Consider the following 27,378-nt stretch of genomic DNA (forward strand, 5'->3'; position numbering starts at 1 on the left):
CAAGTGATTAGTTATTTTATCTAAAATTATTCAAATTTACAAAACTTAGTATATGAAATATGAGTTAAAAAAATACGTGTGAATACTTAATGCTAAACTTTTATAGAGTCTATAATTATTAATATTTTCATTGATAATAAACTAAATATAAATTTTTTTGGATTTATAATCATTTTCTTATAAATTGAATTGATAATTGAGATCATGTCTATGAAATATTTTACATGAATTATTTGCTTATGAGCTCTTAAATTACTATTATCTAGCGTGAGTATGAAATTTATCATATTAATGTGTATATTATATAAGAAGAATTTTTCTATTTTCTATATATGAATATAATCTATAAATCAATATTAATAACTTTCTTAATATTTAAAGTTTCATAATAAGTTTTCTTTAAAAAATGGATAAATTGCACCAATGGTCCAAAAGGTTTCATGAATGCTTCAAGTTGGTCCAAAATATTTTTTTGGTAACTTGTTGGTACAAAAAGTTTCAAAACCGTTTCAATATAGTACATTCCGTCAATTTCCCCTAACGACGTTAACATTTTGCTGACGTGGCGCGTCCTATGTGTCACTTTTGACACGTGGAACCAATCACAACACGCCACGTCATTTAAGAGAAAATAAAATTTGAAATATCCATTAAAAATACAAAAAATAATAAAATAATACAAAAAATAGTAAAAATTTAGAATAAATTTAGAAAAATAAAAAAGTTTTTAAATTATATTTAAATATTTTTTATTTTTTTTCTAAATTTTACTTTTTTTATTTTTTGTATTTTTATTAGACTTTTTCAAATTTTATTTTCTCTTAAATGACGTGGCACATTGTGATTGGTTCCACGTGTCAAAAGTGACACATATGACTCATCACAGCAGCAAACTGTTAACGGCGCCGGGAGAATTTGACGGAATGTACTATATTGAAACGGTTTTGAAATTTTTTGTACCAACAAGGTACCAAAAAAACATTTTGGACAACTTGAAATATTCATGAAACCTTTTGGATCACTGGTACAATTTACCTTTAAAAAATTCATGCAACGCAGGTGTTCGATAGCAAGATCAATAAATGATCTTTCTTTGTTTACATATTTACTGTTCATTACAATTTAAGAGTTCATTGTTAATAGATACCAAAATCTGTGTATTTATATATTATTGACAGATCTATCGTGCTTTACAATATGATATGTTATTGAATAATTGTGAAGCTTACAAACAATAAATAAAATTAAGTCAAAAAATTTTCATTCTGATTATTGATTGAGTAATCCGTTCGGCTCGCAGCAAGGCGCGAGAGTTGTGTGCCTAGTATTATATCATAGAGAAAATCACACATTAATGTAAGACATGACCCCCGAGCTGAGCGTTTGTAGAAAGATAGAGACTAATCAATGATTGCTTTCAAGTGGCAATTGAAAGCAGGACGGTTATATTTTCAATCAATAGATTTTTGTATCCATCCTTTTATTTTTCTATATTTTTCATTATATATGTCTAATATAGGATCTTTTAAGAAATCCTTTTTCTGTCCAGTGTGGGATGCGAAATCAGATGAGATGCGAAGTTCACTCTCTATAAAATAGAGATGAAACAAGGTGTGTGGAGATATATGCAGCATGAGTGCGAAAAGGGACTCATATGTAGCTAGGTAGCACGTTTGATTGTGCCTGCATGAACGTGAAATCACATTGTGCTAGGGCAAAGTGCTGCACAATGTGGCGGGACTAAAATAGTTTTTATTCAACAATATCGTAATTGCAATTTATCCAATGTTCGATATAATACATAATCTCAGGATCTAATAACAATATCATTAGAATAATGAACTATTAATTCTTAGTAATTTACAATATGATTAATTAGTAACTGAAAATTCATGGTGAAATAAATATATATGAAGACAATATATGATTACAACACAAAACTTTATGTGTGCCCAAATAGAAACTTAGAACTCATTATAAAAGAAAATTTATCAATGAATAAAACTTGACAAAAAAAGGAAAATTTTTCTATAATTATTTGATATTTGTGAAAGTAAGAATATTAACAATGGAATATGCTAAAGCTGGAAAAATGTCAAATATATTGGTGAAAAACATAAGCACAAGGTTTTAGGGGATGAATTCTTTTAGTTTGTTGAATATTTTATGATATAATTGTGAAAATACAATTAGAAATGATAAAACAACTTATGACACAATGTGGCAACTTAAGATGGTTTCACAAAAAAGCAATTTTAATTTATTATATAGATAGATACAATAAAATGTGAAACTAACAAATGATAGTATTTATATGTTAATTTTAATAAACTAAATAAAATATATGGCCCCAAGATTATTTTTGAACATCTATTAGTATAATAAAATTATTAAATAAATTGCTAAGAATATCAGTCGCTATTTAAAAAAAATTATTAACTCTCTCGAAAGTTGGAGCCGCATATATAACCAAATAAATTAAGTTTAAAAGAAAATAATTAAAGACCTTACTCACAATAACCATCTTTCTGTCGGCCATTACCTAGCAAAAAAAAATCTTTCTGTCGGCCACTACCCCTGAACCCATTAAACTCCCCCCTAACAGTAGCCCACTTTAGCCTAGAGCACATATTTTAACCAGAAAAAGAAAAAAAAAATATGTAATTACTTTTTTATATAGGTAACTATGCAAGTACCTGCCCCTATTAAATCACTTTCCTTCCTATAAACTTATAAATTAATTTTTACTTATTATAATGCTTAATTATGTATCGTTACCATTTGTTTTTATTTTACCGCACGTAATGGATGTGTTTCCCCTATTATTATTATTACACAAGAAATGAAAGCAGGTCCATCCTGCCCGCGGGGAGAGCAGGGTGGGTTTTCCCACCAGCGGGGAACCCACCCTGCTCTTTTTCTTAAATTTTTTTTAATTTCATTCAATTTATAATTTAAATATGTTTTTTTTTCGTGTGACGTCATGGTATTTTGAAATACAACGAGTCCGATTAATCTATATTCGTGCCAAGTTGCAACCACCTGATATTTGAAAATTTAACGATTCTGATAAATCTATGCTTCGGCGATATTGGTAAGGAATAAATCTCTCATGATCGTGGATTTTCTTCGAATTCCACTAGGGACAAACTCTTCAGATGGTAGATTTTCTTCGAATTCAATGGCAACCTACCACCATTTTTTAAAAGATTAAAAAACATTTTTAATATTTTTTAATTTTTAATTTAGCTATATAAGCTTTTTTTTAGTGTTCGTCACCTGATTGTCGGAAGTTCAATGGATACGACTAAATTAGCTAGGTTTGAGCGAGGTCGGTCCCCCGAGGTCTCCTGATCTTGAATTTTCTTCAATTACGAGACTCACGGTCGAGACCTTACTTCAGAGGAATTATTACCGAATAACTAAAACAAATCCATGTTGGTAAAAGGTCTATATTTTACCAGTTTAAGTAGTATTTTTATTTGTAACGTTAAAAGTGTCTGTATTTTTCGATAAAACTCAAAGTTACACCAGTATCTTGATTGACATTAATTATCGACTGGGTATTACCTTCATTATCATTACAAGATGCTTAGAGCTTTTCCCACTCGCACTCTCTTTCTTTTAACATTTTAAATATTTTTATAATTTCCAAAATTTTTAAAATTTCCATTTTTCTTCTTTTTTAACTTGCAATTTTTTTATGAAATGTTACATATGTATGTGTGTGTATATATATATATATATCAAATACAAAGATGGTATCATATTGAAAAGGCTATATATTTCGTGATATCTGATGACATTTTTTTACGTGATAGACTTATGACGAATATATAATTTAATGTACTTAGAATAGATTAGAACATTCGCAATAATAATTCGCATATCCTCCCCGCAGCACTGCACGGGTGCTCTTACTAGTACATATGAAGGGAGAAAGAATACTTAAATAAACAATTAAATTAAAAATATAAAAAAGTAGCGTAAGTAATGATGGAAAACCTATATGCATGAAACCATGCGTAAGAATACTCCCTTCAGGAGCAATTGCATGGCTTGTGTGGCAAAATTTATCTATCCCGTGAGTATGCAAGGTGGTCAAGAAAGTTGTGGTGAATAGTCGGACGAAGACTGGACACCTCCCGTTATTAAGGAAGTATAAAAAGAAAAAATTATAAAAAAAATAAAATGCAAAAAAATATAAAAAGGTGCCACATTAGGGATAGTTGCTCGACCCGTATGACCGGACTTATCTGTTCCTGAGCTTGCAGGATATTCAGGAGGTTCGTGAGGAATAATCGGATGAAACACTGACACCCATCCATCAATATAAGAAAACGTATAAAAAATTGTAAAAGAACACTAAAAGCATAAGAACACTCCATTTAGGGGCAATTGCCGAGCCTATATACGCGGTCGAACTTATCTGTCCCATCAGTGTGCAAGTGGTCAAGAGGTTTGTGATGAATAGTCGAACGAAATTTGAACAACCCCTATTATAAAGAAAGTATAAAAATATAAAAATATAAAGAAGAAAATTGTAAAAGGAATAAAAAGAGTGCCATGTAAGGCCAGTTGTTCAGCCCGTATGGTCGAAATTATCTATTCTAGAGCTTGCGAACGAAACCCGGACACCCCCATGATACAAGAAAAAGTATAAAAAGAAAAAAAATATACAAGAAAATTAACGGCAAAAGAAATTATAAAAGGGCAAAAAAGGGTTACCGATGGAGAAAATTTTAAATGATCTTACCTCACATTGATATGATGAGGAATAACCAATAATGAAGAATAATTATAGCATTATCCGAGTGATTAATCTAATTTCTCTGTTTCATGCAACTTAATTGGTACTTTCTCGTGCCGCGTGACAATGTAAGATCATTCAAGGACTTCTCGTCGCGATGAGAGCGACGTGGAGCTGTTTTAATTGTCTAGTTAATAATTAATAAATAGTTAATGTTTTGTTAATGCTTAAGAGCTCACGAGAGCTTACTCGGGGATGCTTGCCTTCAAAGGCAATTTCAAATGGCATTTCGAAAAAGCTGCACTCTCGTTAGCTGGTCTTTCTCTTTCGACTATGCAGTTGGGCTTTAATCTCGTTATTATTGCTGCTGCTTGCTGTGACATTAGGGGCAACCTCTTGATTAATTTGCTAATTGGTCCTGCGTTTCTATAAACCGATCTTGACTCTAATCCATTTTAAAATTTCAGTGGACTTATCGGTGTTGAATATGTCCCATCTAAAAAGTTTAATGGATGAGTGGTGGTACCAATCTTCTTATATTTCCATTTGTTTATATAATTTCGATGTGAATTCTTAACATTTGAATTTAACGAAGAGACTAATGAATGCTTTCGGGTGGCAATTGAAGAATATGGAGACAATAGTCACGTCGACGAAGCTGTGTTATATAGAGCTGAGATTTTAATCTTCTAAGGAAAATATGCCCCCATCCCGTGAATGTTCTTGTTAAAATTAACGAAATAGCACATGCGGTGCTGTGAGATCGATAGGAAAAAAAAATTATGCTAAATAAATAAAAACGAAAGTACTTAAAGGGGAAAAGAATTGCGTTATAACCCCCTCTTTGTCAATCAATCCATCTCCCAAATTCTCCATTTTCCATAAGCTAAATAGCATATAATTTACATTTTAATTTTCCCGGCTTGGATCATCAAAGTCACCAGTTTCAGTGAACTATCCTCCCATAATGTAAATATGACATTTAAGCATACAACTTACCCTTCACTACCCCTCCCCTAATTATATGGATGCTGTTGAATGCCCTTCAATTAATCCATATTATACACTTGGTCAGTTTTTCATTAATTTAGCATCATACAAACACGTTGTCCCGTCGCTTCTTCGGGTTCGCCTCGGGATTCCCTTTTCTCATCATTGCCACAAATTCTTCGTAATTGATCCGTCCATCCTGCAACAATAAATACAAAAGCATTCAGTTTCATCATCTCTTCTGCAGTTGAAATTGGAACCGCGGGAACCATCGGTAGCGATGACATCTGCCAGTTAGTTCCTGTCAGCCTCATGAGGCCCGGCACAGGGCCTAGATCAGCAGGGGAAGTTCAAGAGAGCGAATCGGATTAGCATTTGTTTGCAACTTACATTATCGGCATCGACTTCTGAAATGATTTCATTGATGTCCCTCCCGTCTTGCATCCCGTACTCTCGAAGAGCTTGCTCTAGTTCCTCGGTCGTAATGTATCTGATTTTACAGTGAAGCATGCAATTTTTAAATCAAACAGAAACTTTTGGAATTGCAGAATCGAAGGAACAGCATTAATTTTTGATCAAATTTCTCAGAAGATATCCATTGTTGCAGAGGATACGTGAAAGCAATATAGATATACAACTCTGCTCAATCATACCCGCTGCTATCTTTATCGAAATACTGGAAAGCGGTGTAAAGATGTTCCTCTCGGTCCATTCGGTTCATGTGCATTGTCGCCGTGATAAACTCGTCATAGTCTATTGCTCCGTTCCCATCAGCATCGGCCTGTTTTGGCAACAAAGAAATTGATCTTCCGATATTGGTGCGAAACTGACTGATGCTAGTGGATTGTTTGTATTAAAACTAAATCCATGACAATGGATTAAAAAGTAGATTGAACTTACGGCTTCCATTAATTGTTTCACTTCATACTCGGAGAGCTTAGTCCCTTGCTTGGAGAGACCTTGTTTGAGCTCCTCGAGAGTTATCGTGCCGCTGTTATCAATGTCCATTCCCTTGAACATCTCCTTCAAGCCCCTGATCTCTTCCTCCGACAAGCATCCAGCGATTACCTTCAAATCATGGAATGGTAAATTATATTAGCTGACAACCTCAAAATCACCTTCTGTTTGAAAGTTGGGGTTCGGCGGGCAGTACCCTAAGAGCTACTTTCTTGAACTTGTTCATCGCACGGAATTGTTTGAGCCTGTTGAGCACAGCATTATCAAGAGGTGTATCGGGCGCTTCTCCATCCTCCTTGATCCACGGATGATCTGTAGAATCAGAGAAATTAGCATTACATCATTCAGTGGAAGATCAAAGTTCTTAATTTTCTTTGGGTAATTAATACTCACTCAGAACTTGGAAGGCAGTGAGTCTCTGCTTCGGGTCCGTATTCAACATCTTCCGAACAAGATCCTTGGCTGCGGGTGAAATTGCAGGCCATGGGTCGCTCGAAAAATCAACTTGGCCTCGTAAAATCGCGTTAAAAATCCCTTGTTCGTTTTCTGCCAATCCAAAATCTTTGTTTATCCTCATCTCATTTTTTGAGACACGTCAAACCGGAAAGTGCTCTGAGATCACTCTAAACAAATTTACCTGCCCAGAAGGGAGGAACGCCGGAAAGAAGAATATATAGCATGACTCCGATGCTCCAGATATCAGCTTCGGGTCCGTATCGCCTCTTCAAGACTTCAGGGGCAATGTAGTATGCACTCCCGACGATATCACTAAATACATCCCCTGCCAGGAAAGACGACTCGTCATTTATTCGTTTTTGAATTATCAGTTTTATTATAGCATATACTCAGGCAGGCATGCACCTGGCTTGAAGAACACGGAGAGGCCAAAGTCGGTGGCCTTGAGCGGCGAATTCTCGTCCTTGTTCAACAAGAGGAAGTTCTCAGGCTTGAGGTCGCGGTGGATGACACCCATGGAATGGCACGTGTGCACGATCTGGACGATCGTCCGTAGCAGGGACGCAGCCGCCCGCTCCGTGTAATGGCCCTTGGCGATAATGCGGTCGAAGAGCTCCCCGCCGGCACAGAGCTCCATGACGAGGTGCACCGAGTGCTTGTCTTCGTAGGCCCCCTTAAGCTCGACGATGTTGGGCTGGCCTGTGAGATGGTGCATGATCTGGACCTCCCGCTTCACGTCCTCGATGTCCTCCTTGTTGACGAGCTTCCTCTTGGCGATGGTCTTGCAGGCGAACTGCTCGCCTGTGGCCTTATGTGTGCAAAGATGGGTCACCCCGAACTGGCCCCTCCCAAGCTCCTTCCCGATCGAGTACGTGGCTTTGATGTCCTCCATGGGCCGTCCAAGGACCGGCCCAATGGGGGACTGCTTGGCGGGCTTGGAGCTAGCAGGAGGGTGCTCCGGGGTCGCCTTGTTCGACGACTTATCGGCATTCCCCTTCGCTGATGGGGGTTTCTCAGTGTCAGGGGCATCCCCATTGCTGCCGGAGCAACAATTGCCCATGATTATTGGATTTACACCAACTATATATGGACTAATTGTTGGGTTTTTGAGCTTCCAAAGAGGGTTGAAGGGAGGGAGGGAGGGAGGGAAAACCAATGGAGAAAGAAAGGGAATTAGAAGGATTTAGATTTGGTGAGGGGGATTGCAATTTTTAGGATTTCGAGGAAATTTAGGTGCGTGTCTGAAATGTGTTGAAGGGGTCAAAGATTTTAGGCTTTTCTGTCCCTTTTCTTGGGCTTATTAAACTCCTTGGAGGGAAGTTGCTTTACATAGGTTTAGAGGATTTCCCGGCAAAGTTCTCAACGGTTTTTTTGGATTGTAGGGACACAATAACGAACTAACGGCTAAGGAAAAACACTCTCTTCGGTATCTGATAGACCAACGAGAGAAATTAACGATACGTTACAGCTATTCAGGGTAGTTACGCTTGCCGTAAAACCCACCCACCCTGGAAAGAAATGTTTGTAGTGATTTTAATAAACTAAACTGAAATTGAGAAATTAAATCAGGGTTTCGTTGATATTTAAGAAATGAAGATGTTAAAACCCCTGAAGATTTTTCAATTAGATTTCCTGCTCGTAGGATTACGCGCGAAAATCGTTAGGTTAGAAAGACATTTGAACTTTCAGCGAGCTTTCATAATCAAGTAAAGAAGTGAATACACATCGTATCATGGATTTTGATCGTAGAACCTAGAGAAATTTTCTATGCTCCGTTTGTTTTCAAAGTCGTGATTTAAGATTTTAACTTTAACTTTAACTCAAAACACTACACAACAAAACACACATTTCAAAAGTCAAATTGGTGGGCCCCATATATTATTAAAATACAATCCCATTATAATTAATTATCTCTACCTTCCATTCATTTTATATTTCAAAAGTCAAACTGGTGGGTCCCATATATTTTTGTCTTCTTCTACAATCACAATCACAATCACAAATTCGTGACTTTAACTCCGAAAACAAACGCATTGTCAATGTTTACACTGGCAAAGTCCTTGTTACTAGAATAAAGGAAAGCATTATCTGAAATAGGTGTATTGTCAAAAAAAAAACAACAATCATATGTCGGATCGCTTGAGAGTTTTTACTGAGGATCGGATCACCGTAAAAAAAAACTCATCTAAAAAGATCAGAAGCATAATAGAGTTGCGTACACATTCTATACTCCTAAACGTGTCAACCGGTGTCCGTGTTAAATACTTTTCTCTCCTTGGTATGAGCTATTACTTTATTGGTTGGACATTGAAAGGATCTCATATCGTAAGAATTCAAACCAAGTTATGGGCCAGGTCCAATAGCATAAAAACATGTCTCTAAAATGGCCCAATGCCAAAGGCCCAATGGGCTGAAATGCATCCGAAAAAGCAAAACAGAAGAAAGCCGGTGAAAGAGTGCAGCTGCCAGCAGTTTCCCTTTTCGGCCAGCCGGAGCCGGAGACTTCACTTCCGATGAGTGGGGCCGACAGTGCGAGCCGAACCTGATGCTGCGCCTCAGTCTTGGTCTTCTCCGGCGAAGCACTTCGCGAACCCAGGCCATAGCGGAGGATTGGCCATGGCCTTGCGCTTTCTCGCTTCAGCAGCAGAGCAGGAGCAGGAGCCTACCCCATGCGCAGGTAAAGGGGGCGGCGACCTACATAACGAGCTCGGCCTCGAGCCCTAGCCTGTCGATATGGAGGAGGAAGAAGGAGATGGGGAAGGAAGGCCTTATCGTGGCCAAGGAGCTCAAGAGGCTGCAGTCGAACCCCGTCCGACTCGACCGGTTCATCAAGTCTCACGTTTCTCGGCTGCTCAAGTCGGACCTCGTCTCCGTTGTCGCCGAGTTCCAGAGGCAGGACCAGGTCTTCCTCTGCATGAAGGTTCGCCATATTTTCGCTCCCGATGCTATCGCCATGTTTTCGCTCCCGATACTATCGCGATATTTTCGCTCCGGATGCTATCTTCTGCTATGCTTTTCGATTTGCGGTGTTAACGCAAGTAATTTGATCTGAAAGAAATTAAGCTGCGGAAGTGAAACAAATAAATTGAAACTCGAAAGCTCCATTGTTCCGGTTTTCGATTGATGCGACTTTAGTTGGGAGATATTTTCGTAATTCGAATGTGCTAGCTAGTGGATGATAACTACCGATGATATGCCACTCCTATGACTATGAGCTCATTTTAAAGCGGTTTATGCTGTGATTGCTATTTTGCTGCTTCATTTTCGCTGTCTCAATTTTCGTGCTGATGATACTTATGTGTTTGATCATTTCCGTTGAGGCAGAGCTCAAAAGATTATGCCTGAGTGAGATTGTTTGGCTCGGGATTGTTGGAACGCACCATTTGCCTTCAATCTAGAGATAAGACGGAGATTGCATCGGATGTAGCTCTTTTTAGAAGTTCGTAAAAAGCATGTAAATTGGCAATGCCAGTCGAGGGGAGATCCTGCTCATTAATATTAAAACTTCTTACACGAGAATTTCCACTGCGAAGCATTTTGAATTGGAAGACCGGTATAGGAGAAAGAAAACTCTAGTCTTGGCTATTAAACTATCTGTCCCAGGGAGTAATGTCTGGTTGTAACGTCCATCTAGAAAGCTTGTGCTTTCTTTACTGAGATCTCTCAAAAAAATCCATGTCTGAAAATAGTGTAGTTTCTATATTCGTCATGCCTGTATGTGCTTCTTGGTACATGTAATGAACCTGCATGTTCGTTTTGCTATTCGTGAGACGCATGTCGAACAATGTCTTGCTCAATGTTAAATCTGTCTGAAGTATGGACTATTGCTTTTGTATCTTGCTGGCCATTTCTTCAAGAATTGTTTTTGTGAGGGTGAAATTTGGAAAAGCATGCCTTTTAATTGTTTATTTTTTGGTTGCTGAATTTCCTCTGGTATCTATGACTGTTTTACAGTTGTACAATGTGGTGCGTAAAGAGATTTGGTATCGGCCCGACATGTTCTTCTACAGAGACATGCTCATGATGCTCGCGAGGAACAAAAGCGTGGATGAGGTTATGCAAGTCTGGGAGGATTTGAAGAGGGAGGAAGTCCTATTTGACCAACACACCTTTGGCGACATCATGAGAGCCTTCTTAGACAGCGAATTGCCCTCGCAAGCGATGGAAATATACGACGAGATGAGGAGATCTCCCGAGCCTCCGCTGTCTTTGCCTTTCCGGGTGATACTGAAAGGGCTCATCCCTTACCCGGAACTCAGAGAGAAGGTGAAGGAAGATTTCTTGGAGCTTTTCCCTGGGATGATTGTGTACGACCCTCCTGAGGACTTGTTTGAAGATCATGACCCAAGGAAGGAACGTGATGATGATTATTAGTAATGATCCGTGCCTTCGATCAGGGATAGGAGAAACCAGGTTATCAATCCAAGGAGGCTGTTCAAGGATTCTTTAATCTCTACATTGAAGATTCAATCTTGAACACGATCCATTAGATGAGCAACGGATGTCAATACTCGAGGAGTAATTTTCCATGGGGAACTGGGGTCAACATGAGCCATACGGTCCTTGAGACCCTCGTGTGCCTATCCGATCAACTTCGACTGGCTGGAAGGAATTTGCCACGACTAATCTGATCGGATCTGGTTAAAAGATTTTATTTTTCGGCATCATAGAACAGATCAGTGCCTGGTCAAGGAAAGGCTTGCCGGTGAGTCATTACAATGCATTTTACATGGATTCGGTGGATCGCTTCATGGAGAAACGATGAAGCATGGACATTTTAAGTAGAAATGGGTTCGTGTCGAATACTTTGCGTGGCTGAGGGAACAGAATGTGAGCTGCTTTTTTGGTTTCTTGTCTATTCAGAACCTTTCTTTTGTTATCTTTGATCTTTAGTTCTTTTGAATGGTCCGTTCTTTACTATCCATCTCTCCAAGCATATATAATCTAAACAATTAGGGCAGTACTTGCGAGCAAGAGAGGCGTCTGGCTTGGGGGTGAAACTCTATTTGCAACAAAACAACTATCAAAATTTTTACAATGATAGAGACCGCAGACTTGACAAAATCTTAGATGGTTCTTATTCTTTTATTATTACGCCGAAGCATGATAGGCAGCTGTATGCTTAACCTGTCATATTCGAGTTTGCTGCAACTTTATGGTACTTTTTCGTGCCGTATGACAGGTAAGTTACGAAGAATTCCTCATGGGATTGTGTAGTATACATAAATAAAGAATATAAAGACCTCATTTTTTGTGTGCAATATAGTATTTAAAAGTTTAATTAAAATTCGATTAATCCAGTCGAATCGAATTGGTTTATTAATGGATAAAATTCATAATATTCGAATCCGAGACATTGTTTTGAAAGTTTCGTTATTCATTAATTAGGTTGACTTGAAATCTCTGAGAAACGTATGTAAGAAGGTAAGTTATGGGGACCAAATGTGTCCCAATTGCAAATGACGGGTGGAAAGTAAATCGGTAGAAACGACATCCCAAACTGATAAAGACTGGACGATCTCTGTTCTGGCCGAAATGGACAACCCCTCGCAACTAGGCCTCCCCGGTTACCGGGTTGGCCTGTTTGTAGAAAACTTTAAAGATTAGTCCCTCTACTGCGCCACTTGTTCTAGTCTAGTCCCTGTGTTGGTTTGTGGGTTGCATTCCATGCCTTGAATGGACACTCTTCCTTACCCAAAAAAAAAAAAAAGAGAATGATCAAAGTTTTAAGTTCAATACTCATATGAGATTATTCATGTTCTTTTATTAGATTTTTAGGATTTTTATTTTATTGTATAAGACACATGGATCTTCCTTATAATAAAAAAAAGAGAGAATGAATATTCTTTCTAATCTCTTGACCTCGTCGTCATTAGTCAGGGGTTTCTTTGGACTAACTACACCCATGAGACTATCACTTTTTTCTCAATCAGGATTAATAATAATATATTATTACACTACTTGAGTATTTATATTCTTTAGATACATAGATTTTCCTTGCAATAAAAAAAAGAGAGAGTGAATATTCTCTCTAACCTCTTCACCTCGTAGTCATTAGTCAGGGGTTTCTTTAGACTAACAGCACCCATGAGACTGGCACCTTTTTTCTTAATCAGGATTAATAGTAATACATTACACTATTTGAGTGTTTATATTCTTTATTTGTGTCTAATTAAAAAACTTGTCTCGACTATAGAAAACAGTCGAATGTGCTAATATTTGAGTATGACAAAACTTAATAGCCCGTTTGGTTTTAGGATCGGTTTTTTAAATTTTGACTCTAACTTTAACTCTGCTCACTACACAAAAAAATTAATAATACAATTATTACTTTTTTTAATTTCTTCAATTTTTTTAACCATTCAATTCAATTTTTAATACTAAATTCTCTCAACTATTCATTACTTTTTTACACTTTTTCTCATAATTCAACAACACAATCATTACAACCCAATTAAAATCGAAACTCAACTCTATTTAACTTTAAAACCAAACGAACTGTAAAAATTTTTTATAGTATTTTGGAGTTGAGTGTTCCCCGCTGACCTATAGATCCTTTTTTTTTCGATACCGAGAAAAGAAAAACTCTATTTCAGTGACCCGAGAGAAGGATTTAATAGAATTTTATGTAGCCCAACTCCAGCAGGTTGAATCGGGCTAATATGAACCAAATGATAAAGTATAAGGACCTTCTTGACATTTTATAAAAGCTGTCTTCTCCTCCCCTAATTTTCAGGCAGAAAACATCATAACCTCGGTGGGGTCCAACACGAAAAGGACACCTGTGATTGCGGGATGACATCACGCGCTATCAGCGCGCGTGGATGTAGGGGTTCAGCTTTCACCGCTGTTGAAAATTTTGTCCCCAGTTTCAACAGAGAAAATTTGATCATTTTCGGTTCCGATTATCTGCAGCCGGTTCCACACTAGAAGAGACAGAGCAGCCAATCGAGCCTTGCCAAATAAGGCATGTGGTCCCCACACCAGGAAATGATTTATCTACCGTTGTCAAAGATTTTCTAATTGCCTGGTTCAGGTTGGTGTGATTTAAAGTAAATCAGATCATTATTATTTTTCCTTATGGCATGCGGAATTACTGATATTTCCTTTTTGGGGACAATGAATTAAATAATTTTTATCCATCCATTTTTTCTTATATAAATACACATTGGTGGAATAAAGAAGGGTTGCATTTTAATTTTCAAGTTTGAATAGTCATATGCCTAATTGTAATAGCTCAACAATAACGGTCTTTTCGTTGTGATTATAAAGAATTTTTGTCAATGCCTTGACTTCATTAAAACAATAGAGGATTTATTAAGAGCTCGAAAATGAGGCCAAAATTTTACCATATGTAAAGTCAAAGGTACAATGTCGGTTATAAAAAGTCTCTTCGGGATGGATTTGGTATATCGTTAGTATTATAGTGAATGGCGATGCTAGTGATGCAAGATCACTATATTGGATAAATGAGACATGTTAATAATATGCTATAAGTGATATTAGATATTCGTGTTTAGTGGAGAAAATAAATGAAAATGACTAATGGATAGAGAAAATTACAGCTATTTTTTTTTTAAAAAAAAAGAGAAGATACATTGTTCAAATGAGATTTTAGTATCTAACTTATTACAGGACATAAGTAAAATGGACAATATCCTTTGACATTATATTTGATATGCAATATTTTATTTGTTAAAGTTGTTTATATATAGGATATACACATGAAATTTGATATCATATTTGTTATTCTATATTTCACAACGTATATTTCATATTATACATATTAATAGAAGATCTTAAATATGATTACTAGAAGGATATAATTCAATATATGTGATTCAAAATCGATAATGCTTAATTGCCTTGTATTATCTAGGAAAATTACCCATTATAGGCTGAGAAATGTATTCCATGATGAAAATATCATAAATTAAAAATTAGAATTATCACGAGATAACAAATACACTCTCAATTTTGTTGAAGTATTCAACTTTTCACCTTATTGGTAATCTTATCTAATTAAAAACTTAGGTATAATAATGGGAAATGATCAAATTTTGTAGTCAATTATGGTATGAAAAGAATAGATTATAAATCCAAGAATATACTTATTGGATACATAATTCGATCGCCTATTCAAGTTCTCCATTTAATTCTCATATTGCAGCCAACGTAGATGATTCCTTCTAAATCTTACTTAAATATTGAATGAGTAGAAGTTTCTATAAAAAAAAGCATTATGAGTGAAAATTACTAAAAGAAGATAGTAAGTTAGTAGTAAAAACATGTATTATTGTAAATTATATGTTATATGTAAATTGTTTTGAGTGGTATAAAAATAATAATTATTAACTATTTATATTCTTCTTCTTTTTCCTTTTTTGAGTGAGAATGTAATAGTCTGTTTGTTTTCAAGATTAAAATCACAAAAATTTTAATTTTAACTTTAACTCAACACACTGCACAACAAAAATACACATTTCTCAAGTAAAAAATTTTAATTTTAACTCTAACTCAACACACTACACAATATTTGTCCTTTTTCACAATCAAAATCAAAATTACTTTAATTCTGAAACTAAACGCACCGCAAAATTCTATTATGATAAAAGTTTGTGGAATCAAGTCAAAAGGTGAGGGACACATGTTTTATGAATAATAATCCAATTTTAATTAATTCAACTATATTCTTTCCTAAATTCAATAAATTACTGTTTTATCATTTTCTTCCATTTAATAATACTTTCTTCCTCATACTATTTCCTAACCATTTTTAAAATCAAAATTTTCATCTATTTTCACACACATATATATATATATTTATACATCAATATATTTATCTACATTTATAATCATTATTGAGTTGGATCACTTATCCAACTGGAAAATCAAATGCAAGCTCGACTTTTTTTTTCCTAGATTTCTCAAAAGTTATATATAATTAATAAAATTATCTGAAACAATACAATACTTAGTATGAGTTAATAGAACCAAAAAAAATACTGACATTTCCAGCAAAGAAAGGGAAAAGAGAGGAAAATAATTTATCGGAGGGGGCTCAAATTTAATATACCATTCCAAAGTAGAAAGCTCCAAGACTTTCTATCCACGTGGCGCGTCCCTATTGGATGGAAACTGTCCAGGACCAGAAGCTGACTTCACACGACTCCTCCCCACCTCCTCCTCTTCCTTCTTCTTCACTGAACCCGACCTCTCCCCCTCTTTCTCTCTCTCTCTCTCTCTCTCTCTCTCACTAAAAAACTTCACAGCCAAAAAACAAAAAGTGGGTGAAAAGCAGAGAGAGAGAGAGAGAGGCTCTCCCTGTGCTTGCCCTTCTTCGTTTTACAGCTCCATTTCACTGTCCTAGAGAGAGAGTGTGAAGGAACCACTATTTCTCTTCACCTAATCCGGGTCTGCTTCTTTCTCTCTCTTTACAGCGAGAGAAAATGGCGAGAAAACCATAGAAAAATTGTGGGGCAACAGTGGAGAAGCAGCAGAAGGCGAGAGAGAGGAGAGAGAGAGAAGGGTTGATTAAGGAAGCTCCTCTCCACGCATGCCCATTAAAATACTGGGGCGGTAGCTCAGGTTTGGTGCCGTTTTAGCGTCGTAATCGAGTGCTCAAGAGCTGAGCTTGGAAGTGACAAAGAAAGTTGGTGGTTGGTGCTGGTTCTGTTTACTGGGCCGTCAAATCGGGACCCCAACCCTAGGATTCGGGCGTTCTGGTTGTTGGGCGTGATACCCTTTTGGCAGTTTAATCCAGATCTTTGACGCGCCCACCGATCTGCTCCGCATAGCTGCCGCATTGGCTCCATGGGCGGCTCCGCCGATTCATGGAGCTGAGATGATTTGGGTTCTGGGCAACTGTTGGAGATTGATTGGGGATGATTGCAATGCCATAGGTCAGGTGGTCTCGTGCGCAAATGTCGGCTTCTTTAGCTGCCTTCGAGCGGCCGAGGCTCGGAGTCTCGAACACGGTATGGTCTTTGTTCCATGTTTAGCAGCGGGGATAATGCAAAGGACAGCGAACTAGTCAACTGGAAGTCTTGGGGGTCCTAGTTTTTTGTTTTTTGTTGTCTTATCACTCGAAGATGCTGTCAGGGGGTAATCTAGGTTGCATGAATTGGTTTGTGTTTCTGCCTGTTCTTGATACCCTGCAAGTGCCTGCTGGCATATGGCGGAGATTCAAAAGAACTGGTGCCTCGTGCTTAGTGGGGACGGTCCCTTCAGGGATTGTATTCAAAATTCCCAACATTTTCGTCCCAGTGTTTCTCAAATGATTGAAAGAGCAATACCACTTCCCAGTGTAAAAAGATGGCATTCTAATTTCAGGATATGTACTTTGGAGGCTGTAAATTATTAGTCTTGTCTTTCAGATGTTTGGGATAATTGAGAGGGTTAGTTTGAAGGACTTCAACAACAAACATCTGAAAGAAAGGCATGTTTGTTTGCATAATGTCATGGCCTTTCTTAGGAAGAACTAATGTTTGCAAAGGCTTTTTTGTGGTAGTGAAGAGGCATTCCTGGGCTTATGAATACTTTTCATTTTCTGAGTTGGCGTGCTACTGGGTTCTCTTGTTTTTGATCACTAATGCGCATTTTTTATCACTAATGCGCATTAGCATTCCTCCTAATGTGGTATGAAGGAAAACTTTTGTGATGATAGTGCATAATTTAGCAGTCATCTCCACTGTATGGGTCCATGATGGATTTTCTTAGCATGGGCGGTTCACATTTGCTCGGAACATGTCAATGTCTAACATCTAGACATGTGGCCTCATTCTTTTTTAAAAGTTGAAAATTTCTGGCAGCACTCTCGTTAATAAGGAATTATCCATAACCAGGAGAATCTCACGTGAAAGTGTTGTATTTTGTGGTTTTAATGTGAGGAATAGTGGGTATATTTATGTGTTACGGAAGGGTTGAAACAAAAACAGTCAAATTTCTTAGTATTTCCCTTTTAATTACTGAATAACACCATGGTTCTTTTTAGCTTTTCTAAACTTTTCATACATGTAAACGGAAACTTGTCTCTTTCAGCATTAGCAATCTTTACGTATGAATTTTGTTTCTAATACAAGGATATTTCTCAGGTGTTCAAGAGTGGCCCTCTTTTCATATCTTCAAAAGGTTAGTGAGGATTATCTATTTTTCCATTAGTGTTCCTTTTCTATGTTGTAGCTTGGCACTTCAACAGTATTCCAATCTGAAAGTAGCATTTTTGGGTGCTTAGGATTGGTACTATCACATGGAATAGTTGATACCTAGGATTGTTTTGAAATCATCAACAGTCACTCTCCTACTATTTGTCGTAGCTTAAGTTGTCTTGTTACTGGTTACTGCTGTTTCTGGTTCCTTTTTCAGTGATGTAATATAATTATGCAGGATTAGTTTTGTTATTCTTGTCACCTAAATGAGCAAATTATTGCAGGAATAGGATGGAAGTCCTGGAAAAAGCGGTGGTTTATCCTCACACGCACTTCATTGGTGTTCTTTAAAAATGACCCTGTGAGCATCCCTATGTTTCTAAATTTTCTTTTGTTTTCCCTTTTGGATTTCTCTTTAGATTGTATATAATAATATGTTTTTTTACTCAATAAAAAAATCATTGTTTACCTTTTTAGTTGCATTCTCGCATGAGCTCCTGTATTGATATATGACCATTTTGGAAGAGGCTTGCTGGTTATACTTGTTTGCAAGTAACTCTGATTGGATTTATTGTATGATGGGTCCATCACTTGTTAAATGCCCTTTATTTTGCTGCTGTCCATGCTGATTTTGTTATTCAGTGTAGCTCCATCTAAGCACTTTTCACCTCTTTTAGTCCTGTTTTATCTTCACTATATCCTGATGTTACATAATGATTTCATACCATGATCATGTCACACACAATGGTATTGCAAAAACTATGCTAAAAAATTTGTGTCGTTTTCTGATGTGGCTGCTTTGAGAGATAGTTCTTACAGTAGCCCTTCTGTTTATGGTATCACTTAAATTTTTTTATTTAAAATTTAGGGAAATGTCACTCTCTGTAACCTATAGCTAATGGGCTTAGCATTTATCAATTGACTCTTCCTAAAATTTGTTTTTATTTTTATTATTTTTTTTTTTGTGTGTAGAGTGCACTTCCACAGAGAGGTGGAGAGGTGAATTTGACCTTGGGCGGCATTGACTTGAACAATTCAGGGAGGTATGTAGGCGTTGTTACTAATTGAGATTGTGCTGGTTCAATCATAGAGGTATCAGGATATCTTCTGAATAATCTAGTTTCTTATTTCACCCTGTTTATTGGCAGTGTGGTTGTTAGAGAGGATAAAAAGCTTTTGACTGTTCTATTTCCTGATGGACGCGATGGCCGAGCCTTCACCCTTAAGGTGTCTCATTTGTTTGAAACTTATTATTTAGTTTTGTAGTTATTGTAGCAAGGTCCTCGCACTTGGGGTGTTTTCTTCACTTTACTCCTGTAGTTGCTCATTGTACTAATTTGTCTTAGTAAGTGGTGCTCTAATTCTAACACTTATTATTCCAGGCGGAGACACTAGAAGATCTATATGAATGGAAAACTGCCTTGGAACATGCTCTTGCACAAGCACCGAGCGCTGCCCTCGTAATGGGTCATAATGGAATTTTCAGGAATGATCCCAACGAAGCAATGGATGGATCTTTTAATCAATGTTCGTGCTTTTCCATTATTGTCTTTTGTTCCTGTTTGGTTGATGGTACCTTGCACTACAAAGTGCATATAGACAGACAAGAAGGGGCTGTTCCATATGTCCTCTTTATCTCACAAGGAATTTCAATTACAGGGAGGGAGAAGCGACCAGTAAAATCCCTGGTGGTTGGGAGGCCAATTTTGCTTGCTTTGGAAGATATTGACGGAGGTCCATCTTTTCTTGAAAAAGCTCTTCAATTCCTGGAGAAGTATGGTAAGGTTTTGTCCCTAATTAGTCTAATGTAGATTGTTTTCACTGCTGAATCTTTATAAACAAATTATCGGGCAGCCCAAAAAAACAGCAGGTGTTAATTAAGCTGTTAAACTGTGCTTGATAGAGATCTTTTAGAAGAGAATAATTTAACTGGTACTTGGGTGATCCAATTCAAAGTTGTCCTTGTTGAGAATAGTAGACTAATAATTTTAGCTCAAAGGTCTTCTTCTGCTATTGTTTAATTTGGCCTGTTAGTCTTAAACCTTTAATAAGTGCCTTTTACTAGATTGAACATATTGTGTAAAGATTGAATAAATTTCTCATTTGATTGCTCATATTCGAAATATAGTTCTCTATCAAAATAATCGTGTTTCACATTTTGTTGAGCGCTTTCATTAAATAGAGTGAAGTGTAAACTCTAAGTTTCATTAGGTCGTGACTTTTAGTGAAGAATCCTGTGTTCCGTGACTTGAACCTAGATAAAAGTCTAAAAATAATGCGAGTACTAAGTGGCAATTGTTGGAAATGTAAAGTTAAGAGTCCCATTTTGGACTTGTGGAAACTTATAGTAAAAGGTTTCTCATCACTTCTGTACTTGATCTTAGTCCAACTCATATTTCCACTCTATTCTCTTATAGGAATCAAAGTAGAAGGAATTCTGAGGCAGTCTGCAGATGTTGAGGAGGTAGATCGCAGAGTACAAGAATATGAGCAAGGTATCTGTTAATTCATTTTTGGCAAGTAATAATTCTCAGCTCTCTCTCTGGTATGTCGGAAACTATGTGTTGTTACTTCTTCATGCTAATTAAGTTTGGTTGGGCACTCCCTAATGGCTGTTTCACTTCTCAGGCAAGACTGAGTTTGAACCTCAGGAGGATGCTCATGTTATTGGGGACTGTGTGAAGGTATTCCTTCTCTCCTATCTGTTTGTTGGTAAGCAGAGTTATATGCAAGCATTCAGTCTAAAATTCATGACTAGACTTGTATCATTTGCAGCATGTTCTCCGAGAGCTTCCATCATCTCCAGTTCCAGCATCCTGTTGCACTGCACTCCTAGAGGCTTATAGTAAGTTGAACTTTCTTTTTTCCCGTCAAATATCTTGATTTTCAACTCTACTATGGTTTATAATAGAAGTGCTTTCCTATTGCTCTGTCTTGTAAGAAATTGATCGAAAGGAAGCTCGTGTCTATGCGATGCGCTCTGCTATACAGGAGACATTCCCAGAACCAAACAGGCGTTTGTTGCAGAGGTGCAGTTTCTTCGCCCTCCTCCTCTTCCATCAGATTCTTCTATCTCGTTGATTGGTATTTTTTATGTTGTCTTCCTTGCTGTTAATGGCGATTATAGCAATGATTTATTTAACAAATAAGGCAACTTCCAGAATCCAGTTTTTAGATGACTTGAAGCTTTAAACACTAGGCGAGGTTGCCAGCATTTCTTGGCCTTATAGCTTGGACAATTGGCTTTTTGTCACTAGTAGAATCTAATGTGTTCAAGCGATTAATTCCAATACTGCTGCAGTGATTTCTTTAATTTGGCGGTTCTTATCTGTTTTCCCATCCCTTATCTAAATGAACAATTCCTACTTTCCACTTGCTTTTGCAGACTTCTGAAGATGATGCATACCATCTCTGCTAATGCCCATGAGAACCGCATGACTGCATCTGCGGTTGCTGCATGCATGGCACCTTTGCTTTTGCGTCCTTTATTAGCCGGTGAATGTGAATTAGATGATGACTTTGATGTAAATGGTGATAACTCAGCTCAGCTTCTTGCTGCTGCAAATGCGGCTAATAATGCACAAGCCATTGTTACAACCCTTTTGGAGGAATACCAAAATATTTTTGATGTAAGATGTTCTTGGTTTTGCTCTATTTTTCATTCATTCGGCCACAATGCTTTGTTATTCTTCATATGTGCTGCTGCATGATTTGATGCAACAGCTATTCATTGGATTCAATATTTTGTTTTCTTCTGCTATGGACTTTCAATTCTCCCAGAGCTTGACTCTATCTGTTGTTCAGGATGAAAATCTTCAGAGATGCTCTATATCGGCCGACTCTCAGATTGAGAACAGCGGGAGTGAAGATTCATCTGAGGATGATTTGGATGGTAAAGACAATGGATACCACGATGCAGAGAATGAAGTTGATCCAGGAACTGATGAAGACCCAGAACGGATAATAAATGGAAAACTAAGTGAAACAAGTGGGTACAATGGAGGTGATTTATATGATTATAAGGTTCGTATGCTAGAGCACATGATTGGTTTTATCTGTTCACTTGTACCTTTTATTGGTTTGATTCCTGAATATTGTGCAATTTCATAATGTTCAATCGAGGGTAAGCCATTGCATGTTCGTACTGGTACAAGAGCGACTTTGCAGCACTTGCAGCCTGTAGGTCGTAAATAGTTTCATGAGTCTCATAGTGCTTTTTTTCCCCCTTTCTAGATTGTTATTTGATCTGCATCTGCTTGCATATTAACCTTATTAGAGTGGTGTGGTTCTTCTGGAGTTGGTAGTATTGGTGCCTTTCCCACACTACCTCTAAACGGACGTTCATTCCCTTATTTCAGGCATTTGGTTCTGATGATTCAGATGTTGAACCCACTAGAAATAATCAAGCCTCAGCTGGGAATCCGAACTTACTTGTTGATCCTCAGCCAAGTAGAGATTCAGCAATAGAGCAGCAGAGAGAACAGACTAAAGATATTGACAATTCGTCCCATGAAGCTGATGTCCCAATTGTCTTACCTGTTACTGAACATTTGCAATCTGTGGGAGAAATTTTATCGTCCATCAGGCCAGGGCATACTCTTCCTGTCTCAGGACTAGAAGGTGGGGTGACGAGGCCCAGTGGTAAAACTTCAGGTTCCAGTATCAGCTCCAAGCGGTCAGCGTTTTGGGGTAGAAATACTGTAAGTGGTTCATAAATTCAGTGTTTCATTATATTGTAGGCAATAACTAGGAATCAATATATTGATACTCTTGAGTCTTGGGTGGAATTGTATTTTCTCTTTCTCATGAAGGAAGACGACTGAATTTTTCTGTTGGGAAAATTTGATGACTGAATTTGGAAATGAGATAACTGGGGTGATTATAACATAACATAACATATTTCTGGATTTTGATGCAGACAAGAAAGACTCCATCAGTAGAATCAGTGGATTCTTCTGGAGAAGAAGAGTAAGTCTATAACAAAATCATGTAAAGCATAGAATAACTATTCTACCGTCATGTATTTTCTTTTCTCTTCGGGTTTCTTTTCTGTGGCACATTATTTAGATTGTTTTCTCTTTTGTAGGCTTGCCATTCAGAGGCTTGAGATCACAAAGAATGACTTACGACAGAGGATTGCTAAGGAGGTATTCTTGATTTAATGGGAACTGGTCTGTGGGCTATAGCATTTGTCACGCCCTTACTTATTGACAATTTTCCTTTTTATTATTACAGGCTAGAGGAAATGCAATATTGCAAGCTAGCTTAGAGAGGAGAAAGCAAGCACTGCATGAGCGGCGCCTGGCCCTTGAACAAGATGTATATGATTCTCACTCTATGCATACTCCTATAATTTACTATTATTTCACTTTTACATATATATGCTGTGGGATTATTTGGAGAGCATAGAATTTGCAACCGGCAGAAAAGTACATGGAGAAAATTCCCATAGCTAAGCAGTATCTTTAGCATATTCTTGTCCTGACACAGCTTCTTCCAGGCAGTCCTGTTCTATAGAGGTTCTCCGAGACTACTTTATACTGCATAGATAATAGCTATGTTTTTCATTCTTCTGGAATGAGTTACTGGGACTAAACTAGGCTGCAAATGAACTCTTAACGCCAGCCATCGTATAGCTTATATACAGTAAACTTTTCATGCTTAATACAATCCCTAGGGTTAAGTTCGAGTTGCCTTGAATGTCTGATTTAGCCTAATGGTCCAATGACACCTCCAATCATGACTTAAAGCTTGTGTTATTTGCTTGGATCATTGAAAGAAAGTGCTGGTATTCCTGTTGAAATACCTCTTCGTCTTTGGAAACCTGACCCTTGAACATGTTGAAGTAAATGTTAGGTCTTATTGATTTCTATTGACTGAGGATAATGCTTGCAGCTCAGTTTAGTTATGGTAAAACACTTTTGTGGAATTTGCATATAGAGCTTTTCTACTTTCAATTATGTCTGTTAATAATGCCATTGAAATGCCCTTGGTATAACATCTAATAATGGTCCCGCAAATTATTTCCATTATTTAAGGATGTTTAGCATTTTTAAGCAGTTAAAATTCTGCAATCTTACCTTGTGTTGTCTCCATTCTTTCACTTCCGAAAAGCCCAAGATATTTTAAGTTATCATAGTGTTCGATGATTGCAATCCTTTAACCTACAAATGATCATGCAGGTCTCAAGATTGCAAGAGCAGCTGCAGGCGGAAAGAGATCTCAGAGCTGCACTAGAAGCTGGTCTGAGCATGTCATCTGGGCAGCTCTCTAGTTCACGAGGCATGGATTCTAAGGTTTGTGTTCTAACATTGTGATTTTTTTTTCCCTGTTTTTGGTCATTGCTTTTTTACAGTCTTATTATGATTTTCTTGTTGTGTAGACAAGGGCGGAGCTCGAGGAGATTGCTCTTGCTGAAGCAGATGTGGCAAGGTTAAAGCAGAAAGTTGCAGAACTTCACCATCAACTAAATCAGCAAAGGCAGCATCATTATGGGTCCCTCTCTGATGCATCAGAACGCTATCAACAGGCACAAAATCATACTCCTCCACAGTGAGTGCGTGAAACTTAATTCTCATTTGTTGCTTATTGTAGGTTTTTCAAAGAGTAATCATAGATTCTCAGTTTTTCAGATTACTTTTTCCCTCAATTGATGTCATTTCAAATTGAGATTTAAGTTCAACGCATGCAAAAATCTTGTTCGTCTTATTTGATGTCACTCTTGAACGTCGCGTTTTAGTATTCTAATCATTGATCTGGTGGTCGGATCTTGATGATTTAATCTGACATAGTAATTCTCTTGTTCCGGCTTTCGATCTTCTTTTTCTCTGAATAAATCATCTTCAATTGTTCGCAGGAGACTTCTTCAGCAAGATTTTGATTCCACCATTTCTTTCTATAGTCAGGAAAGGAGACAAAGAAGTGAGGTATGCATTATTCTGTTTCAAGGCCTCCTTGCTATTTACATGCTTCCTAGTCTTTTACGAAGACAGGGCGGTACCCATCTCACTTCTCTCCAGTTTATTTCTATTACCCGACTTTACTATTCATTCACTTGCCTTCCCGTGCATCCACAAATATGATCCTACTATCGGCCATACAACTTCACTCATTCCTTTTAGTCTCAGCCTTTCTTCCATTAGGAGTAAATCATCCACTGTCGGCCTTCTCTCGGTAGGATCTGCTCTGGACTGCCTTACCTGTTCATTTTGGTTCTTGTGGATCCTGCCTTAGTCACATTTACATCCCGATCTAATCAATCTTGGCACTGTTCCATCTATGAGAATCCATTTTTAGATATGTTATTATACTCTGTTAATATGTACAACTCCTGATTTTGCAACAGGAAACTTTGCTGGGGGATTGGAGGAGACAAGTATTAGCATGTGGGAGCAGCAGTAGGTTGCCTTCTGGGAAGCAATTTTTGGAATCAACACCCCCGAGCGACTCTAGAAGTACTGAGGCCTCCACAAGTTTATCCTTGGATGATCTAGGAGCTGTGGACTCGGGTTCTCTGCCCTCGACTTCAAGACCAACCGAGGTAATGGTTCCCCTGTTATCTCTCTTTTATGAAAAGATTGAATCCAAAAGGGAATTTATATGGGACTTTTCACCTGAAAGAAAAAAGAAACTGTTGCAGTTTTGGACCAAACAAACATGCGGTCCAGTTCTCCGAGATTGAGCCCTTCTGTTCTCACCCTATGCCGTACTTGCGTGCTTTGGTTATCAGGCTATGGAGTACCCGAGACACCCATCTGCAGCATCGTCCACCTTAGTGGAACTGACGACCCGTCTCGACTTCTTCAAGGAGCGGAGATCGCAGCTCATGGAGCAACTCCACAACCTCGACTTAAATTATGGGACTGCCTCTTCACAGGACTTACCCTACAGACCGTCGTCTCCACCGTGGAGCTAATAACACGCCCACCATCCATATAAGGCCCACGGAAAGAAGACCTACGCTTGGCGGATGTGTTGTATATTCTTCAAAGCTATTTTGCACATAGTTTCAGCTCTCACCTGCCTTTCTTATTCCAAGCTCAAAACTAATAATTTTATTATGTTTTAGTTTTTCTTCCTTATTTTGCCCCTGTAGCGTTTGTGGTTTTGGGAAATTACTGGGGGCATTTTCGTCTTTCTACTCCAATAGCTTGATTCTTGACCTTGACCCCCCAGACTGTTCATGGCTATCTGGACTATGGAGATTTTAGGGTCGATAACGTGACTGTTGGCTAATCAGACCTCTCTGTAGAGAACCCGACCCCAAAAGGGGGGGAAAAAAAAAAGGCTGTGGCTTGTGCTTTTTAATTTTTATGTAGATTTTGCTTTTTATTTTTATTTTGTTTTTTTGTGTACCCTATACTATTACTCAGTGTTCTGGATATATAAATTGTTGTACGACTTTGTTCGGAGAGCAGTCGTCTTGAATCGAGTTTTGTTCGCAGCGGAATCTCGAGCTGATACTATGTTTAGTGATTTTATCGTTAAGTTTGATGGTGCTAGTACTTGAACATTGCGTCGCCAGTGTTCCGTGCACACACATAGCACAATGTTCGGGTCCCTGCTTGAATTAGGGGGTCAATGTCGTCTCGCGGAGCCATTGTTTTTTATCAAACAATGAAAACATGTGGGATCGAAGAATTTGTACTTTATGCAAATTTTGAATGCGTTTGGTAAGTGGGAATGGAATGAAATCATTCATTATGAGTACTATGCTATTCCTTTCCGTCCACGCCGATCAAGCAAGACTCGCGAGTAAAGAAGTAATTGATTGATCAAAAAGTTGAGATCTGCTTAGGTGGTGGGACCATGAGACGTTACGGTGGTCGGCCATGGAGATGTTCCATTGGTCATAGAAGCTTCCTAGTTTATATATATTAATTAGTTGACGCTCGCGTATTACGCTGTAAATTTTTATATTGGATATTTAACATATATGATGATGTACAAACGAATATAGATATAAAAAAAATTATATAATAAAAAATCATATATTTTTATCAAGTAGGCATAATAAATACTATAAATTATGAAAGAGCTAAATATCATGATGGCAAATAAATATGTAATCGAGTCATA

The 27,378-nt window shown here is 37.5% G+C and overlaps 3 protein-coding genes across 5 annotated transcripts; 2 read left to right on the top strand and 1 right to left on the bottom strand.

Moving 5' to 3' along the window:
• Window positions 1-5,605: 5,605 nt before the first annotated feature.
• LOC116199009 (calcium-dependent protein kinase 34-like) lies at window positions 5,606-8,389 on the bottom strand. Its single transcript, XM_031529293.1, has 8 exons — window positions 7,559-8,389; window positions 7,335-7,478; window positions 7,091-7,243; window positions 6,894-7,009; window positions 6,641-6,808; window positions 6,394-6,521; window positions 6,131-6,230; window positions 5,606-5,939 (listed from the first exon to the last, which is right to left on the bottom strand). Exons 1-8 carry the CDS (start codon window positions 8,211-8,213, stop codon window positions 5,844-5,846), a joined length of 1,560 nt encoding a protein of 519 aa, XP_031385153.1. The 5' UTR covers window positions 8,214-8,389; the 3' UTR covers window positions 5,606-5,843.
• A 1,191-nt stretch (window positions 8,390-9,580) lies between these two features.
• Window positions 9,581-12,075, top strand: LOC116201879 (pentatricopeptide repeat-containing protein At1g62350). The gene is made up of 2 exons (XM_031533322.1): window positions 9,581-10,073; window positions 11,108-12,075. The coding sequence occupies exons 1-2, from the start codon at window positions 9,699-9,701 to the stop codon at window positions 11,525-11,527; spliced, it is 795 nt and encodes a 264-aa protein (XP_031389182.1). The 5' UTR covers window positions 9,581-9,698; the 3' UTR covers window positions 11,528-12,075.
• A 4,325-nt stretch (window positions 12,076-16,400) lies between these two features.
• LOC116200011 (rho GTPase-activating protein 7) lies at window positions 16,401-26,731 on the top strand. Of its 3 annotated transcripts, none has more exons than XM_031530656.1 (22): window positions 16,402-17,130; window positions 18,247-18,283; window positions 18,585-18,661; window positions 19,273-19,343; window positions 19,449-19,527; window positions 19,683-19,827; window positions 19,960-20,079; window positions 20,718-20,795; window positions 20,929-20,984; window positions 21,076-21,145; window positions 21,242-21,329; window positions 21,686-21,929; window positions 22,105-22,323; window positions 22,659-23,000; window positions 23,219-23,268; window positions 23,387-23,447; window positions 23,536-23,619; window positions 24,483-24,596; window positions 24,683-24,852; window positions 25,157-25,226; window positions 25,646-25,840; window positions 25,940-26,081. In XM_031530656.1, exons 1-22 carry the CDS (start codon window positions 17,077-17,079, stop codon window positions 25,979-25,981), a joined length of 2,466 nt encoding a protein of 821 aa, XP_031386516.1. In that variant the 5' UTR covers window positions 16,402-17,076; the 3' UTR covers window positions 25,982-26,081. The 3 variants fall into 3 exon arrangements, 2 of the variants coding, with proteins under 2 accessions (XP_031386516.1, XP_031386515.1); XM_031530655.1 differs by having other exon boundaries at window positions 16,405-17,130; window positions 26,030-26,731; XR_004155642.1 differs by lacking the exon at window positions 25,940-26,081 and having other exon boundaries at window positions 16,401-17,130; window positions 24,683-24,856; window positions 25,646-25,831.
• Window positions 26,732-27,378: the final 647 nt, after the last annotated feature.

This window comes from Punica granatum, chromosome 3 (assembly GCF_007655135.1).
Source record: "Punica granatum isolate Tunisia-2019 chromosome 3, ASM765513v2, whole genome shotgun sequence".
NCBI classification, from domain to species: domain Eukaryota; kingdom Viridiplantae; phylum Streptophyta; class Magnoliopsida; order Myrtales; family Lythraceae; genus Punica; species Punica granatum.

Coding starts and splice junctions, on each gene's coding strand:
- LOC116199009 (XM_031529293.1), bottom strand. CDS start 8,213: ATGGGCAATTGTTGCTCCGGCAGCAATGGGGATGCCCCTGACACTGAG. Junction 7,479..7,558: donor CTCCGTGTTCTTCAAGCCAG/GTGCATGCCTGC, acceptor CTTTCCTGGCAG/GGGATGTATTTAGTGATATC. Junction 5,940..6,130: donor CAGAAGTCGATGCCGATAAT/GTAAGTTGCAAA, acceptor TTATTGTTGCAG/GATGGACGGATCAATTACGA.
- LOC116201879 (XM_031533322.1), top strand. CDS start 9,699: ATGCTGCGCCTCAGTCTTGGTCTTCTCCGGCGAAGCACTTCGCGAACC. Junction 10,074..11,107: donor AGGTCTTCCTCTGCATGAAG/GTTCGCCATATT, acceptor ACTGTTTTACAG/TTGTACAATGTGGTGCGTAA.
- LOC116200011 (XM_031530655.1), top strand. CDS start 17,077: ATGTCGGCTTCTTTAGCTGCCTTCGAGCGGCCGAGGCTCGGAGTCTCG. Junction 18,284..18,584: donor TCTTTTCATATCTTCAAAAG/GTTAGTGAGGAT, acceptor AAATTATTGCAG/GAATAGGATGGAAGTCCTGG. Junction 20,080..20,717: donor TCAATTCCTGGAGAAGTATG/GTAAGGTTTTGT, acceptor ATTCTCTTATAG/GAATCAAAGTAGAAGGAATT.